The following is a 19,316-nucleotide window of genomic DNA, read 5'->3' as shown; positions in this document are numbered from 1 at the left end:
CTGATGATATTACCTCGCTTAGTAACTCAGTAGACCAATTGCAGTGCATGCTCACTGACATGGAGAGGCAAAGCAGAAGGGTGGGTCTGAAAATTATACTGCAGAAAACTAAAGTAATGTTCAACAGTCTCGGAAGAGTACAGCAGTTTGCGATAGGTAGCGAGGCACTGGAAGGGGTAAGGGAATACATCTACTTAGGGCAGGTAGTGACCATGCATCCGGATCATGAGACTTAAATACCCAGAAGAATAAGAATGGGCTGGGGTGCGTTTGGCAGGCATTCTAAAATCATGAACAGCAGGTTGCCACTATCCCTCAAGAGGAAAGTGTATAACAGCTGTGTATTACCAGTACTCACGTATGGGGCAGAAACCTGGAGGCTTACGAAAAGGGTTCTGCTGAAATTGAGGACGACGCAACGAGCTATGGAAAGAAGAATGATGGGTGCAACGTTAAGGGATAAGAAAAGAGCAGATTGGATGAGGGAACAAACGCGGGTAAATGACATCTTAGTTGAAATCAAGAAAAAGAAATGGGCATGGGCAGGACATGTAAGGAGGAGGGAAGATAACCGATGGTCAATAAGGGTTACGGACTGGATTCCAAGGGAAGGAATGCGTAGCAGGGGGAGGCAGAAGGTAAGTGTGCGGATGACATTAAGAAGTTTGCAGGGATGGATGGATGGAAAACTTTATTTGGTCCTGCAAGTACTGATAATCACCACTAAGCAGGCCGGTCCCACGTCGGGACCGGAAGCCCAAGCCTCACGGCCACGTCGTGAGCCTGCTGTACAGCCCAGAATTGATCATCTAAGTCCGGGCTGCGAAGTGCAGCCTCCCAGCTGGACGCATCTTTCATCGCCGAGTCTTCAATTCTTTCGCAAGACCAGAGCATGTGTTCGAGCGTGGCTAAAGCACCACAATCTTGGCAATAAGGCTCTGTATACGTCTCTGGATAAAACATGTTCAGTCTCCGTGGGCAGGGATAAGTACCAGTCTGTAGTAAGTGTAATGTTAGTGCCTGAGGCCTGTTTAGTTTAGGATGCGGCAAACCGTAAACCCTGCGATTAAGAAGGTAATACTTCGTGATTTCATTGTATGTGGAAGGGGAGTCTCTGCTCTCGTGGAGTACCGCCACGCCGTGGTGCGGGGCAGAGCGGAGGGTAAGATGAGTGGAGCATAAGCTTCATGAGCGGACTCATTGAGATTCGGAGGGGCTCCCTCAATCATCTCGAGGTGAGCAGGGAACCAACATAAGTAGTGTTGAGAGATCTGACCTGTCTGAATAATTTTAAAAGCAACCTTAGCCACCGAGCTCTTCTCAAAGGCCCTACCAGTCGACTTTGAATTGCTATATACAAAAGGCCTGCGCCTGTCAACCAGGGCGAGCGCAATAGGCGCTTGCTCCGCCACCTCTGGCCTATCAGTTCGAACGCTAGCAGCGTTAACGACACTGCCCTCATTGTCCACGACAACTATGGTAAACACCTTCTTCTCCTCGTTAAAAGAAGCACCGACGAAGCCAACCTTCTGATTCTCATCACGAATGAGTCTCAGCAGGCAAGCCCCCCTGGCCTTTCTTCTACCCACATTTAGCTCCGGATGCATGTTCCTGGGAACAGACCTTACGTGATACCGATTACGGACCTTCAAGGGAATACCGACATGAAGCTGCGAAATCTTCTGCTGAGGAACACCTAACTCTCTCAGAATCTGCCGACCCGTGCTAGCCGTAGCGAGACGCATCATCTGCGTCCTCTCCTGAGCCTCAGCTATCTCATCGAGGTTATTATGAATTCCCAGCTGGAGAAGTCGGTCGGCGCTGGTCCGCACTGGCACTCCCAACACTTTCTTCGTGATGTTCTTAATCTGCGTGTCAAGCTTCTCCTTCTCCGATCATTTACACTTATGCATGGCCGCCACATAAGTAAAGTGACACAATACAAATGCTCGCATAGGTCTAATCAGACTATCCTCCTTGAACCCCGTCTGCCTGTTGGCCACCCTCTTCACTAGGAGTATCGCATTTTCTGTCTTGGCAATGATCTGGATCGTCAGCGTGTTGGCGCCGTTCGACTCAATCATCATCCCCAGAACCCTGATCTTATCTACCCTAGGTATTAGATCGCCATTTATTGTACGAAGCTGAATGCTCAGCTGGTCCACGGCGATCCATGCCCTTGGCTTGCGTCCCTTTCTAGTGGGACTGTACAGCAATAGCTCCGACTTTGAGGGGGAGAACCTTAACCATGTCAGGTCCAAATAATTCTCAATTACATCTACTGCCTCCTGCCGAAGACTTTCGGTACAGCCCTCACTACCATCGGTACACCATATGGTCACGTCATCTGCATACGTGGTGTGCTTAATACCCTCAATCTCCAAGAGCTTTTTGGTCAATCCGACCATGGCCAGATTGAACAATGTGGGCGAGATGACGGCCCCCTGAGGAGTGCCCTGTCACCAAGATTTGGCGTCTTTGACTCCAGCTCCGCAACCCTCAAGGTAGCCTTCCTGCCTGACAGGAAGGACCTGACATAGTCATGAAAGCGCGCGCCGAGGCCAAGATACGAAATGGACTTAAGAATATAAGAGTGCCGAACGTTGTCAGAAGCCTTCTCCAGGTCCAGCCCTAGGATGGCCTTAACGCCCCTTCCATCTCCATCAATGACCTGATGCTTCATGAGCTTCATTGCGTCTTGAGTCGACCACTAGGCCCGAAAACCAATCATAGTGTGGGGGTCGACAATGTTCTCCTCAAGGTACCTTGTAAGCCGATTAAGCACAGCATGCTCGGCTACCTTGCCCACGCACGAAGTGAGCGAAATAGGCCTTAAGGTATTAATGCTCTGGACTTTGCCAGCCCTGGGAATCAGCACCGTGACAGCTGTCTTCCACTGCTCCGGAACCACCCCGTCTCTCCACATAGCGTTAACCTCCCTGGTAAGGTACTTGATTGACCTATCGTCCAGGGACAGCATGACCACAATTAGTACATGACCGGGGTAGTTGGCGAAGTATGGGAGAGGCCTTTGCCCTGCAGTAGGCGTAACAAGGCTGATGATGATGATGATGATGATGATGATGATGATGATGAAGCGCGATGAAAAACGAAATTTTTAGGTGAGCGAAATGGCTACCGCCTTTCCCCTTCCCTTATGTGTAGCGAAACTCAACGTGCATTGGCTGCGGAATACAAGGCATTACCAGCAGTTACTCCCCGTGCTTAGGCAGCATGAAATGAAATTGATGTTGGTGCAGCGTGAGATACCAAGATTTTGTCTACTAGTGATGTCAGCCTTTCGCTGCAAACTTTTCATCCAGTTTACGAGTGACCTCTCTTTTCGTTCCCGTAAGTGGCGGTTTATTTGCGTTTATGCTCCCTCAAAATAGAGTGAAAGGAGAGTTTTTTTCCCGTCTTTTGCTCCATTCCTAGATAACGACAGAGGTTTCATAGTGTTGGGAGAGTTCGACGATGTTTATCTTTCTAGACATCACTCCTACCTAATGAATCGTTACAATGAAAGTGCTACTTCGCTACAGCAACTAACGAATAACCACAATCTAATAGACGTGGGAGCCTACACATTTTTTTTGGCGCGGTTTACGCACTTTAAAGCCGTTTCTGGTGCTCGACTTTATCGTGCGTACGTGTCGACGAATCTCTGGTCTCAAATTCACAACTTTGCCGTCAAGCCTTTATTTTTCACAGATGACTGCTTAGTAGCTGTGTCATGTATATAGTTCCCGAATGTTTCGCAAGTTCTCGCCAAACTGGGAATTGTGGTAACTTAACGCACATTTTTTACTAGAGGCAAGTTTTGTAAACAAAGTGAAATAATTATTGCTAGAGATAACGCAATGTCGACAGCTCCCACTGTTTGCTGAATGGGGAATGTTCAAAGAGGGAGTAAAAAATTATTCCTATTTAATGTGAGCTCTCTCAAAGAAAAAAATCTCAAAAACTTCACCTTTATGATATACTTCACAAGCTGCATGCTTTCGAAAGCCAGGCACCAGGGTTGTATATCGATGAGATCAACACAATTCGGGCTCAAATACAGAAATATGAGACGGAAGTGTACAAAGGAGCAGTAATGCGTTCACGCATAACTCGCTTCACAGATGAGGAGCCCACGAGAAGGGCTCTCGGTGATGAGTAGCTATACACGCTTTCCAAGCATTTATTAAAAATTGAGCCTGGTCCAACCTCGCAAGTAAAACCGTTTTTGAAGATCATATTAAAATGTTTTCATAGCAGGCCTCAGAATGGCTACGAAGAAAACAATGATCAATTTATTTCCCGTATGCCGCACTTACAAAAAGATGATCGATGTAACGATGATAGGCTAATAACTCGAGGAGAAGTTAGGTTTGCCACCGAAACTCTGCAGAAAAACAGGGCACCTGTCCCTGATGGCCTTAGTGCCCAATTTTATATAAAATTTCAGGAATTCCTGTGTCCTTTTCTGGAGTAGTTTTTCAAGGAGACCTATAATTATGGGACGCTTCGTCCGTCTTTGTATCATGGCCGCGCAACCTTAATCCCAAACAGCAGTGATAATGAACTAATAAAGAGAGTAAAGGGATATAGGCAGATATCGTTTTAAAACTTTGATTACAAAATATCTGCAAGTGTAGTCACAAATAGGTAGCAGAGAGTCACTGCGATTTTAGTATGTGACCACCAAACATAGAATTCGAGGATGCTCTACAGAGACAAAATTTCATATAGCATGTTCAGTCCTTGAGAGCATAGCGGGTAGTATGGGTCAAGTCACTCTTCCGATTGACCTCGCCAAAGCCTTTGATAAGGTGCAGCACAATTTTTTGTTCCGACTACAGCGACATCTTCAGTTAGGCGATGTATCATACAATGGCATAACACTTTGTTAAACATTACACTAAAAAGGTGATGTCAACCGTACGCTCTTAGATAAAATGCAGGTGCACTCATCCGTTCATCAGGGTTGTGCGCTATCGCTTTTACTGTTCGCTACATACTCGGAACCATTTTGTTTAGGCATGCTTTGCGATTCAAGCATTCAAATGAGGGAATTAAAGTGCTAGCTTATGCGGATGGCATTGCCTTCTTTTGCGTCGATGAGCCCAGATTGTCAGAGTAAAGTTTAATGACACCAAATGCAGAGAGGTCGGCCTCAGGTACATTCCTCTAGTCAGCTGCTCTGCTTTGGGGGAAAGGGAATAGGAAAAGAAATAAGGAAGAAAAAGGCGCATGATGGGCGACGATGATGAGGAAAGATGTAAAGCATGTAGTAAGCAATTTCTACTACTTAAAGCCTACAGTCCAGGCCCGTGCTTTTTAAAAAAATCTAGTAAGATGCAGCTGCCCAATCTGCCCATGACAGCGTCAACTGCGCTACCATTCCTCTTTCGAGAGCCGACGCAGCGAAAAAACTTTCCGTACTTGCACATGACCTCACATTAGCCCAATGGAATTCATCCGACTTCACAAGTGCACGCCTTCATATCCTGGACCCCGATTTACAGCTCTGTATTCCGACCAAGCTTCCACGACGTGACTGCACTCTTCCAGTTCGTCTATGGCTTGGAGTAGCATTTTCGAATGCGTACTCGTTTCTTATCGGAATGGCCAACAGCCCGCTTTTTGATTTCTGCGGGTGCAGTGAAACAATCGCGCGCCTTCTTTGTCAGTGCCCTCGTTTCAACCTGCAAAGTGCAGTCCTCTCAGCCACCCTAGACAAACTGGACAAGCGCCCAAGGACAGAAAACAAGATCCGCGGAAACTGGCCCTACGCGAACATCAGCACAATCAGCTATGAAGGCGCTGCTGCGGTACTTAAAAGACACTGGGCTTTCTGACAAATTGTGTCTACACTGCGTGAGGTAGGATCGTACGGTGACACAGGCGCAACACTAGGAACGCCTTTGCGGGCTGCGTGACAGTGCCTACAAAAACATATTGTGTGTACGTGCGTGCGTGCGTGCGTGTGTGCGTGCGTGTGTGTGTGTGCGTGCGTGCGTGCGTGCGTGTGTGTGTGTGTGTGTGTGTGTGTGTGTGTGCGCGTGTGCGTGTGCGTGTGTGTGTGTGTGTGTGTGTCTTTTTATTATTTTTTAGGTCATCCTGTCTCTCACCTATCGCATCCCCTTGCCCCTCCCTCAGTACAGGGTAGCCAACCGGAGATAATTTCTGGCTAAGCTTCCTGTATTTCCTTTGCCTTTCTCTCTCTCTCTCTCTCTCTCTAGTAAAGCCTGGATGGCCTTAAAGCTCGATTTAACGTTTGGTCAGGGGCCTAAAATAACGTCTTCCGACAGCGGCAGGCTGCCAAAGTGCGTAACGACATCGTCCAACTTTTGACGCTATTCCACGTAGTGAGCTCAGTAACACAGCAGATGACCTACAGTCTCTTGCACATTGCACAGCTCATAGTCTGGAGGCTCGGTGTGTCGCATGAGGTTCTTTAACGCTCTTGTATTTGGGGCCCGTCAGTACGTGAGTGGACTGAGCATCTAGTGAAGCGATCGGACCTTTATTATTAGCAGAAATCGTCTAAGACTCGGCGGCTAATGGCCTTTTTTTTCATAGGGATGTAGCAGCGGTTCTCCTCCTTCTTCCGGCGTTACTACTTCGGACCCTTCCGGTAGTGTTCTCCAGTAAACCGCCTCCCGACATCGTGGTCTTCTTTGCAGATGACATGGTAAGCGGAGAAATTTTATTCGGTACCAATTTATGCGTAAAAGCGTTCTTTTTTTCGTAAGGGATATTGTGCGCTTACTTGCACAGTTACTATGATTGCTGCTAGGAAAAGCAAAAGCCTCATTTTCACAGTTTAGCACACTGCTGTATTAAACGGCAGCATGTTCGCACACACAAAAAAATAAACGTGAAAACTTCCCGATATGTATGTTTGTGCATGTAGTTATGCATCAGTTCAAGCCGCTGTCTCTTGCTTTCGAGGACAGTTAACGTACTAGACGAGACAGAGAGAATGAAAATTGATTAGAAGAAAGGCAAGGAGGTAGGCCTGAGCTAGTGCACTCTAGCCTGCTACTCGGTGCCGGAGAAAATGGAAACTGGACAAAATCGAGTAAGAATATACGACACTTAGGACATCAGGCAAGCATGAGTAAAACCACGTGAAGCACGTGAAGCAGTGAACTTCTTAATATCTTAAGTATAGTCCGGTGCTTTTCTTTTCGAGTAATCCACAATGGCGTTTGTATAGCTGTTGTTGCTAGTGTGTGGTGACAAGACGCAGACGATATAATAACTTCAGATAATGTTTGCCTTCCGATGTTTTCCAATAACTTCCAATGCAAAACAGACGTTGCTGAAGACTCAAATATTTGGCAGCCTGCACAAAAAGTCGCAATGTCGCCCGAAAGGCGAAGCATTGACTGCGATACACTATTATTCGGCAGGTATATGAAGTAAGCACAGCTGTTTTATCGGTCATATAAGCTAGTAGACATTCGCTTACTAATTAAATTAGCACGCATGGTGTCACGGGCGCACGGGCAAACATCATCACGTCTCACTGGGCGACCGCCAACGCTGGCTGTCAAAACGCTGACGTGAGGAAACATCGCAGCAGCAGCGAGCGAATTGTCCTTCGCGCTGCCTTGCGCTTCAACGCGAAATAATCGGGGAGAACACAACGCACACGAACCTGCAAGACGTCGGCGCGCTTAGACACTCTACCCATCGCAGATCGCTTTCAAGATATGGCCCGCGCGGTCTCTCTCAGCCACGCCATACGTAGGCGCCGTCGGAGTAAAATCCCGCCCCCCTCCTCATCCTCCTCCACTGCCTTGCGGACGATAGAAGGCTGCTCTTCCTGCCCGCCTTCCTCCCGTGTGCGCGCGAGATCGAGCCATCATCATTGGCTCACCCTAGCACAATAGCACCCGCAGCCTGCGGAACGCGGCCACGATGTTATGGCCCTTGTACTTTATACGGATCGTCAGGACGATGCCGATGACGACGATGACACCGTCGGCGACAGCGGAAATTATTTTACAAAACTGCTGACTCCAGGAAGTCGTTGCAGAGTGGGCTGCAAACGACGATTACATCATGACAAGTCTCTCCAACTGAGAGCAGTAGATAAAATGAAAAAATAGGAAAGCACAGCATGAATTCATGTACACAAATGTGTGCACGTAAAAACATTTAATATATATATATATATATATATATATATATATATATATATATATATATATATATATATATATATATATATATATATATATATATATATATATATATATATATATATATATATATATATATATATATATTATATATACTGTAATGGGTGCACTGAACAGTTCCGATGGTAACGTCTCTTCGTAACCGAGGAGGCAGGTGACGCAGAGCAGGAACAGCTGGTAGCTCGAACGGCTCACACTCGTGCCAAGCACTGGCGATCCGGCTGGCCCATTGGTTGCCCAGCAGGCATGGAAGAGACGATCTGGCTGGCCTTGTTCCTGTGCTCTTCTTCATTACAGTTTCCCCCGGTGCAAAAGCGGAGCCATCCTGGCGACTTACGACGTGGAGGCGAGCGGGTCATAGAATTGTTTCAGGCGGCGCACGTGAACAACATCCCGTCCACGGCGGCGCTTGTCGGATGTCGATGTAAGCCGCTCTATGACATAGTTGACGGGAGAGGTCCGTTCGACGATGCGGTATGGTCCATCATACTGCGAGAGAAGTTTTGTCGAAAGTCCAGGCGTCGTAGAAGGCACGGACAACAAGACAAGGGTGCCGGGAGCAAAGTTCGGATTCGTAGCGTCGCCATCACGATTGGCTGTTTGTCATTGTTGGTCAGCGGAGGTGAACTTTCGGGCTAATTGACGGCATTCCTCGGCGTATCGGGCGACGGCTGAAACGGGAGCACATTCTGACGCGTCTGGTGTATAAGGCAAAACCGTATCGATGGTATGGGAAGTATCGCGACCGTAGAGAAGAAAGTATGGAGAAAATCCTGTGGTACTTTGTGTAGCCGTATTATATGCGTACGTCACAAATGGGAGGATGATGTCCCAGTTTGTATGCTCCGATGAAACGCACATGGCGAGCATATCACCAAGGGTGCGATTGAAACGCTCTGTAAGTCCGTTAGTTTGAGAATGGTACGCCGTGGTGGTCCGGTGAACTATGCGGCATTGAGCAAGCAGAGCTTCAACCACCTGCGACAGAAACACATGGCCTCTATCACTTAGCAGCTCCCGAGGTGGGCCATGACGAAGAATGAAACGATGGAGCAGAAAGGATGCAACGTCACTGGCGGTCGCTCCAGGTAGAGCAGCGGTTTCGGCATAGCGTGTAAGGTGATCAACTGCGACAATAATCCATCGTTTTCCAGCGGGTGTTAGTGGTAGCGGCCCGTACAGGTCAATTCCCACACGGTCGAAGGCACGAGCAGGGCACGGAAGCGGCTGCAATAATCCGTGGGCTGGATGAGGCGGAGATTTGCGGCGTTGGCATTGCGGGCACGAGCGGACAAACTTTTGGACAAAAGTAAACATTCCGCGCCAGTAGTAACGTTGCCGCACGCGCTCATACGTCTTCAAAACACCTGCGTGTGCACATTGTGGGTCAGTATGGAAAGACGCGCACATGTCGGAACGCAAAGTCTTAGGGATAACCAGGAGCCACTTGCGACCATCGGGCTGGTAGTTCCGTCGATACAAGAGGTTATCCCGGACAGCAAAATGGACAGCCTGGCGACGCAGGGACCGGGAGATGGGAGATGCAGGCGAGCCAGAAAGGAGATCCAAAAGAGAGGCCACCCAAGGATCCTTGCGCTGTTCTGATCAAAAAAAGAAGAGCGGAACTGGGCAAGTAGATGAAGAAGCTGGGAGCAGTGCTCGGAAGTAATGTCATCGGCAATGAAAGGTGTGAATAAGTCAGGCGATGGCGGAGCAGAAGTTATAAGTGCACAGAAGTCGGTGAGCTCTGCATACGAAGCATCCGGCACGTCGGTTATAAACATGTCATCAATAGGCTGAACATGGCCAAGTGCTTCGCCGCGAAGAGCCATCAGGGCTGTAGGAAGCGGATTGCAGACAACGATGGCGCTGAAACCGGCTGAAATGTCAAGCGTGGCGAAAGGCAGGGGAACGTCTTTGCGGGTCATGAAGAGTTCTGAAGGAGCGAAGAGGACAGCGCCTTCACAGACAGCGCCACAGAAGACGGGAACAACAGCAGACGAGTTTGGCGGTATGGTGATGTCTTCTCGAAGAACTAGCTTAGCGGAAAGAGAAGTGGCACCGACAAGGGGCATGTCACACAGAGGCGATAATTCGACTTCAGCACGTGCACAATTGATGACGGCGTTATTTCGCGAAAGAAAGTCCCACCCAAGTATCACGTCGTGGGAACAGGACTGGAGAACCAGAAACTCCACAATATAGAGAACGCCCTGAATAACAACTCTAGCTATGCATGCTGCTGAAGGCTGAACTGGCTGCACGCTTGCTGTGCGAAGACAAAACCCAGAAAGTGGCGTCGTAACTTTTCGTAAAGCGCGAGAGAGGCGTTCGTTTAGGACAGACACGGCTGCTCCAGTATCAGTTAGCTCAACGGTAGGGACGCCGTCAACAGTAAGATCGACAAAGTTCGAAGGCGACAATGGAGGACTTGTACGGATCGATGGTGACGCAGTTCTTGCCTCCTGAACTGCGTCGCTTAGTTTTCCTCTTGCGTGGGTGAAGGGCGGCGACGCATGGCGGACAACGAGCGGCGACGCGGGGAAGGTGAACGACGTGTAAGGACCGGGCGCTCGGCTCGTGGGCTGTTCGACTGCCGACTAAGATAAGTGTCATGAAAAGGCTGCACGTTGGTGTAGGGAGGCGACTGCACAAACTCATCAGAGTGCAGCATGCGGCGGCGGCAGAGTCGTGCAACGTGGCCGGGAATACCGCAGGCATAACATATGGGCCTGTTGTCTCGCGTGCGCCAAGGATTAGTAAAGGCAGGAGCAGGTCGATGAACGGGGCTATGAACGGGTGGTGGCGGCCGAGGATGTAGCGCAACGAGTGGTGACGAGGGGGCTGCGCGGCGACGGATGCGTAAGTAAGTGGCGCGGCGGCAGGGTACTGCTGATGCTGCACTGGTAGAGCCTCAGCAACTTGGTCTTCAATAACCCGCCGGAGCGTAGGAGCGAGCTGTGTAGGAGGCTGTTGCGTCAGCGGCTGCTGTAGCTCAGCGAAGGGTAGCAAAGAAAGCTGGCGTGCAACTTCCTCCCGCACGAAATCTTGGATTTGTGTGAGCAAGGAGGAACGATCAGAGAAGGCCGTCATGAAAGAGAGGGCCTCGTCAGCCACTGAGGGGCGCCTAGTCAACTCGCGCTGCCTCCTCAACTCGTCGTAGATTTGGCACAAGTTTATGAGCTCTGCTACGGTGCGCGGGCTCTTGGCGATCAACATTTGGAAAATGTCATCGGCGATGCCCTTCAAAATCTGCTTCAATTTGTCATTTTCCGGCATAGACGCATCCACACATTCGCATAGGTCGACAACCTCTTCAATATAACAGGTGAATGTTTCACCGGGTTGTTGCGCTCGCTCTCGTACCGCTGCTCGGCGCGCAATTTGTGGACGGCAGGGCGACCGAAAACTGCAGCGAAATGGTCTTGAACGCGGACCAGGACTGAAAGTCGGCTTCGTGATTCTTAAACCACAGGTGAGCCACTCCCGCTAGGTAGAATATGACGGCATTTAACTTGGCGGTATCATCCCATCGATTGTGCAAGCTCACCCGTTCGTAAGTAGCCAACCAGTCATTGACGTCCTGTTCGTCCGTACCACTGAAAACCGCTGGATGGCGTTGCGGGACAGCGCCAGAGCAGGCAACGGGGGTGGCGGCGGCGTCGGCTGGGGAGAGTCAGGCATAACGGGAGGCAGAGTCCGAGACCGGAGTTCCAGGGTGTAATGTTCTTGAGTACCCCGCACCTTCCACCAATTGTAATGGGTGCACTGAACAGTTCCGATGGTAACGTCTCTTCGTAACCGAGGAGGCAGGTGACGCAGAGCAGGAACAGCTGGTAGCTCGAACGGCGCACACTCGTGCCAAGCACTGGCAATTCCGGCTGGCCCACTGGTCGCACAGCAGGCATGGAAGAGACGATCTGGCTGGCCTTGTTCCTGTGCTCTTCTTCTTCATTACAATATATATATATATATATATATATATATATATATATATATATATATATATATATATATATATATATATATATATATATGCATTCGCCTGCAGTGTCCACATAATTGTTATCGCCATGGAAAGGCCAAAAGCATCACTTACCTTACCTACAGTATCCGCGCATGACGGGCCTTCACATGAACGGCCAACTTCATGATTCCTCAGGAAAAGCAGTCCAAACATATGTATGGCGACTTTGTGATTAATTCTTAGGGCCCCGTCAGTGATGCTAATGCTGTAGAACCAAGAATATTCTGGAACTTTGTGGCGCTGACAGTCTCATCGCGTTTCTATGATAGTTTGGCGACCACGGTCATATCGGAGACTAAAGCAAGCGCGTGCTGGACGGAGGTCAGCTTCGTCATGACCATCTGGCACACCTCTTCACCGATACTACGGTGAAAGAAATCACCCTGAAGCCCACATAGCATAAGCCATGTTTCTTTCTGCGCTTCCTCCCAGGTTACGTTCGTTCTCTAGTATACTTATTGAGGTCGCAGAAGTTATAACCACTGCCACGTGGTACGCTTACATTTGAACATAATATAGGCAATGTAAAATCGCCTCCTTATAACCGCTAGCGATATACCATACTTGTGTGGTCACAACGAATGCGTACATTTCCACCTTCGAATATGGGTAACTCTTAGCGCTGTGCTTCATGAATGATGATTCAATTACCACGTAAAATTTTCAAATAAATCAAAGTGCATTGGTAATAATTATTGTGAAAGGAAACGATCTATCAGGCAGTCCTCCCGAACAACATTAAGAGTTGTGTTAAGGTTCCATAGATTCAGAAAAAAAAATTAACGCACATCAGGATCGACTATGTATATTTGAGAACTACAAAAAAGCGCTAATTGAAAACTAAATACTTCGCCTTATATGTATCCAAGGCTTCCCTGGTAGATTTGCAGTTTAACTACCAACAAAAGGTACGCTCAGCAGCAAATATTCGTCATGTTTAAAAACAGCATTCCATATCCTCACCTGTCCTCCCCTTTGTACGAAGTCTACCCCGAACACAGAATATGTAGGACTATAGCGAGCCCTGCAACTACCACCTGGATTTTTTTCTCGAAATAGAAGCGTTCGTATTACCAACCGAAGTCCGGTCTTTGGTACGTGGCGATTGATGGTCGCTTTCGGGACATCCTAGAAGGTTCCAGTTAAAGACCTTGTGTTATAAACGATGTGTGCCGTTTCTGCCACGTGACAGAGTGGGTAATTATTGCCTTTCTGCAGGGATGGGATGACACAAGCTTCCATGGGTCTTCCCAAATTCCTACACCGAACCTGGACGCCTTAGCGGCAGATGGCATCATACTAAACAATTTCTACGTCCAGCCAGCCTGCACCCCTTCGAGATCGGCTTTAATGACCGGCCGCTACCCTATACGTACCGGTAAATTAGTTAAACTGATTGCTGTAAACGCACAAATATGAGGAACACAACGATGGTCGTATCCAGGAATTCGGAACATTGACCCTTCTGCCAGGTGTCAAACCAGTCTCCAGCATATAATTAAAGCTTGTTTCTCCGTCTCTTCACCGCAATGCACAAGCACAACTGAGAGGGCAGCTTTTCCCCGAACTAATATTTCCAAAGATCTTCCGAAGTTCGACACCATTGTGTCAGCAACCCCGACAGTGCACGTCCTTCTTATAACATGCATATTTACGGAAATTAGTCGTAACCTCCTGGCTGTGTTATAGGGATTGTTTGTTCAAGAATTGAAGCACTGCTATAGCGTAGCAGCGTGTCCACGACTAATTGCCCTAAATACGCATGCTATTAGCAGGACGTAGCCTGTCGACCTTTCAAACTGTAAGTTGTTGAAACTGGGGCGGCCTTCTGAAATATCTTGCTTATGTTATTCTTGCTATTGAGTTACTGTGATGCATAGCGGTGGAGCAAATGTCACAACGCTGGCATGCCTAGAAAATAGTCTCTTTTCTGAGCCGATAATCTCGCAATGATTGCTTGACCAGTCCTCACATCAGAAGGCGACGAGGGCTGTAATTAGGTTCCTCCGTACAAGCAGGCTGGTTAAACGATTCTGACACTCCCACGCTCTTTTTTATATAGCTGCGTGCCTATGTGTTTCTCTCTCTGTCTTCCTCTCTCTCTGTGCTCTTCTTTTTTTTATCTTTCTGCCTCTCCGTGCCCTTTCTCCAGCGCAGGGTAGCTATCTGGATGATTATCTTTCGCTTAGCCTCGCCACGTTTCGCGCTTATTTTATTCTGCTCTCAAGGAATTGTTTCAGCAGCCATTGATTACCTTTTTAAAAGACAAGCAGTGCCTTCAAAGACATAGAAGCATCAACTGAATGAAGTAATTTGCTATGCATTGCTGAAACAGAGAATCACCGAACTTCATTTTATACAGGCCGAACGCAGTCATTCGAAGACACTAGATACAAGAGCCAAATCATGTCAAGAAGTGTAACTGCGAAGGTTGACTGCTTTCATTGAGACAGCTTTGCAAAATGGTATATTTCCGCCAATAGGTATCACACAGGCCTTAAGCTCGATGTCTTGCGCGGCGAGTCTGGAGCACTTTTCTGTTGCGGTACCTCGCGTCATTAAGTTAACTACTAACAGTCAACTCCAGATGCGTACGATGACACTAAAACTTCATCAAAGAGCTGAACTGAACAATGACACAAACTCAACGCTTTTTCGATAGCTAAGCCATAAGCGCCGACACCGGGGAGGGGGGGGGGGGGAGTTCTTCCGGGCTCGATCCCCCGCCGAAGCTTTGGGCAGGTAGGGGGAGGGGTCAGATCTCCCTCGGGCGATGCTTAAGCCTACCTCCCTACCCCGCTTATAGGGTGATTACGAGAGTTCTGTTAGACACATTACTTGAGGTTTCTCTTGAGTTGCCTCTACCTTTTCGCTTAAAATAGTTTTGTGCCTAAAAGCTTACGGCCCCATTGTTGGCGTGGACGTGCACGATTTGAATCATGCTTTCGCCTTATTGCTGCAAATCCATGCAATAAAAGCACACGCGCATGAGAAGCTCCAGCGACGGTTACCTCATCCGCATTTTTTCGCTTCAACAATTCTTTTTTCAAGTTTTCACTCTGAACCGCATGTACAGACGCAACATATGTATTATATACACAGGACGAAGTTTATTATATTATTTCAAAGAGAACGAGGTCGCCAACTCACAATTCTTTCTGAAGGTATGGGTAGCCTGTGCCTGGAGAATGAAAATGTTGTTGTATGTTCACCTTGCTTCAAATTGCTTTTAGTGCTTTGACATTGAAAAAGACTTGCAGACATCAGTGATTCCTTCGGCAGAGTATTTTATCCGCGGCATGTGAAATCCAGATGAATGATGTAAGTCTCAGTACTGTTTCTTTCTTCAGCAGGCAAAGCTAATGGCTCATAAAAAAAGCTCTTTTTATAATTTACAACATTTATTAGGGATGGAAACATCGACACTGCACCCAGATGTCATAAATATATATAATGCATTTTTAAAATTAAAAATAAGAAAAGCAGGAACAGCGCAACAAAGGACAAGCGAGTAAAGAGCACAGGACAGCGCCCTGTCCTGCGCTCTTTACTCGCTCGTCCTGTGTTGCGCTGTTTCTGTTTGTTTGTTTTTTTTTATTCTAAAGAAGAACCAACCGGCCCCTTTAAACACAGTGCTAATGTACAATTCACTCAGTAGCCGAAATGAGGCGAAGCCGCATCCACTCGAAATCAGAATCAATAGCAATCATGTGCAGCAACGGTTGTACTCAGCTCACGTGTTCCGATCAGAGAAAGACTCGTACCGCCAGGGGTACTACGAAGTACCTAACACAGTGTTGTCTTCCTTAGGCAACAAGTATTCACATGGATATCGCAGTATATGTCCCAGATGAGTATTTTTCCGTAAGGAAGAAAGGCAAAGCATTTGCAAGGTGTCCCAACTATCATGCGCCAAAACGGAAAAATGTTCAAATACCACGTTGCTGGACAGAACCAAGTAAATGTTGTTTGCCGTCGTTTGAAGGAACTAAGATTATTTCTTGCCTTTCGCCTTATTACATAATTAGTCTCAATTGAAAATTAACTTCTAAAACATAATTAGATGAAAGGTGTCAATGAGAAAATTGTAATACAGCGTGGCTCCCAATACAGGTTTGGGTTGCTCAATACTTGCTACATAAAATTTTTCCGAGTGTGAAAGATGCTCGCGAATACACGCAGATTTGCTGCGCGACTGGCCGCTCGATGCACATTGGTTGTATTCGCGGGCTACTTTCACGCTCGGAGAAACATTCTTGTGTAGCACTTATTGAGCAACAGAATGCTGTACCACGAGTTTTTCATAGTGCTCTACAATTTTCACATTGACACTTTTCATCTAGTTGTAATGATTTAGAAGTTGATTAAATAAATAAGACGAATTATCTGAGAAACTACGCGCGACCGAATTACCTTGGTTCTGTCCAGTGAAGTGGCATTTGCATGTTTCTTACATTTGGCGCATGGTATTTGGGACACCCTGTATAACAAATTTCTATGGTGACAGCTTTGAACGAGGACGTCCGATTTTTTACGGACGTATGCTGGTTGGCATTGCAAGCCAGCAAAACTCGGCACCTATACATACATTCGAGGTCGTCGTGCATGCGCTCTCTGGGGACGAGGGCAAACACCTGCGCGAAACGTTTTTTTTTTTTTCGGAAATGACCAAGCTAAGATGAATTCCGTTGACAAGGACTCGCCGATCACGCCCGAGAGGTTTTTTTTTATTATCTGCAACGGCTTAAAAAGTACTTGTGGTCGACGACTGGACGACACCCTTTGAGCCATGTCAGTTTCGCACGCTAACAAGCAATTCTCACGCAAAATTAGTTTGAATAAGATTGCCGACCACTTCGTTGCCAGATCAAGTGCCCGAATGAACACTTTTTTTTTTCACTGATGAAGAAACCACCGCATTAGGCAACGAACTGGTGCCTTTGATAGGAAAGAGAAAGGCGCCAACTTACAAGTCAGCGAAAACCACCTCGCTTAGAAAACAACGCAGAAAGCTATACAATGGAAAGAAAACGGGGTACACAACTGTGTAAGCAGGGTGAGGCCTTTTTACTACGCAAGGACGCTTGGTTGCTCCATTTGTAAAACTCCCTGTTCTATGCTGTGCATTTTCCGCAATAATGTTTAATTGTCATATGCTGGGTTAGCTGCTCCATAACGCAATCACGCAATCCACGCTGTTACTACTTGCTCTCGCGTCCTTCCGCACTTTGGAGATATCGCTCTGTCTTATTTATTGGTAGATTTACTTCTTAATATGGTTGTTTATTTGTTCACCTGTAGCTTATTTCTCTATAATCCTTCATTTCACTACCATGACGGTAAACAAAATCATAAAGGAAACCAATGGCATAACGCATGCTTTGACAACTAATTAAACTATTGCATTGTAGTTTCACATTGCTTTATGCTAATCATTTTAGCCATAAGTTGTGATGGAGAATTTTATATATTGTGTAATCTTTATGTATAACATGTATCATGTCTTCTCAACTGGCCTTTCGTCAGAAAAGAATTTCTTGATAGTATATTTCTGTGTTAAAACTTTCACGACGGGCCACTCGGTCTTTTCATTATAGTGTATATCTGCGACCTAATACGCACAATGCACATATGTCTCACTAGCGTGTTTGACTGAAGCCGCTTGTCGCATGGCTCAGCCGAGAGACGCCAGCCTCTTGGTGGTGCGAGGACACTTTGGCTGTGAAACTCTACTGCCTCTCACTATGACGTCTTGTATATACTCGTATGAGGCCGTCACTTCAGTTAACCATTCTTCGAGATCACGCGAAGTTTTTCAACTGCAACTCAGAAAGCTAATGTATAAAGGAGGTTGCAAAGCTATAATTGCGAATTGTATGTCTTCTGTATTCTATGAGCCAGAAAAATAAGGGATCCAGAGGGACTCGATCTTTTAATACAACCATATAAACAAAGCAGGTGCTTCAGCCAGGCGAAGCATGGGAAATTATTCTTTTATATTCAATCATAGTTTAGAGACCATTAGGAAAACGGAAGGTAAAGTGGGCGAAAACACAACTTGCCGCTGATCGGAGACTAGAGCACATCTTCCGCAATTCGTCCGGGGTATTTTACCAATTAGGCTATCATGGCGGCTCTCTTGCAGTACACTTTCTGGAATATTGGTGTATGGGAAAAGACGAGCCCAAGGAGTGTTAGCCTGTGGCGCTGGCCACCCTGGCGGCGATCGTGGAAGATCCTTTCAACCCCCAGTGCCAGGCAGAGTATGTGAGCTTAGGAGGAGGCAACTGTTCAATAACCCTGCATACTGTGTCTAATAATCTATGCCTTAATGTATTACATGTGTGCATTGTATGCCTTAATAGGTACTCAAGGATGCCCGATTGGCATTGGCGAGCCATGGGGACTGCCCTTAGACGTGAAAATCCTGCCGGAGTACCTCCGGGAGCTCGGCTACGAAACTCACTTAGTTGGAAAGGTACGCCTTCATTAGCACTTGAACCAAACACGTGCCACTGCATTACTTCTTGTGCAGATGGCGCCAACATATAACTTGCATACCGGGACATGTCCACAGCAAGCACACTTGCGCCGCGTTTTGTGGACAGGCCCCTGGTGTTCTTTATTCCATCCAGCCTTTGCCTTCCTGTTCCCTTCATCCCAAGCTATCATTGCCTTCTCGCTGTTTTCATCACAACTGGCCATTGCCTTCTCGTTGTCTTCATTCCAACCGGCCATTGCCTTCTCGTTGTCTTCATTCCAACGGGCCATTGTCTCACTGTGTTCCTCACATTGGGTTATTGTGTTCCCCGCTTTATTATACCCAACAAGCCAATGCATTGTTTTAATCCCAACTGGTCAATATCCCCTCATCGTCTTCATCCCAACTAAGCATATCATATTTTTCAACCCAACTAAGCATATCATATCATATCCTTCCTCACATTTAAAGCTTTATAAGAGACACAGCGCGTTGTAAATTCCTGCGTGGCAGCAATATTGTCGCCAGAAGGCGGGCAAACATTTATTTTAATGAATATGCGTTATTCGGCACAATTAATTTCGACTCAGCGGAATTATCGCAATGCGCG

The 19,316-nt window shown here is 47.1% G+C and overlaps 2 protein-coding genes across 3 annotated transcripts in view; one reads left to right on the top strand and one right to left on the bottom strand.

Moving 5' to 3' along the window:
* Positions 1-19,316, top strand: part of LOC135921342 (arylsulfatase B-like) — a 60,420-nt gene that overhangs the window by 3,148 nt on the left and 37,956 nt on the right. Inside the window, exons 2-4 of the mRNA XM_065455672.1 lie at positions 6,568-6,679; positions 13,444-13,603; positions 18,591-18,703. Coding sequence (XP_065311744.1) covers positions 6,568-6,679; positions 13,444-13,603; positions 18,591-18,703 — 385 coding nt within the window. The remainder of the gene's footprint in view (positions 1-6,567; positions 6,680-13,443; positions 13,604-18,590; positions 18,704-19,316) is intronic.
* Positions 1-19,316, bottom strand: part of LOC135920725 (uncharacterized) — a 295,472-nt gene that overhangs the window by 250,830 nt on the left and 25,326 nt on the right. The gene's annotated exons all lie outside the window — the stretch shown is intronic.

Source organism: Dermacentor albipictus, chromosome 8 (assembly GCF_038994185.2).
Source record: "Dermacentor albipictus isolate Rhodes 1998 colony chromosome 8, USDA_Dalb.pri_finalv2, whole genome shotgun sequence".
NCBI lineage: Eukaryota > Metazoa > Arthropoda > Arachnida > Ixodida > Ixodidae > Dermacentor > Dermacentor albipictus.
This window is presented reverse-complemented; position numbering and strand designations above follow the sequence as displayed.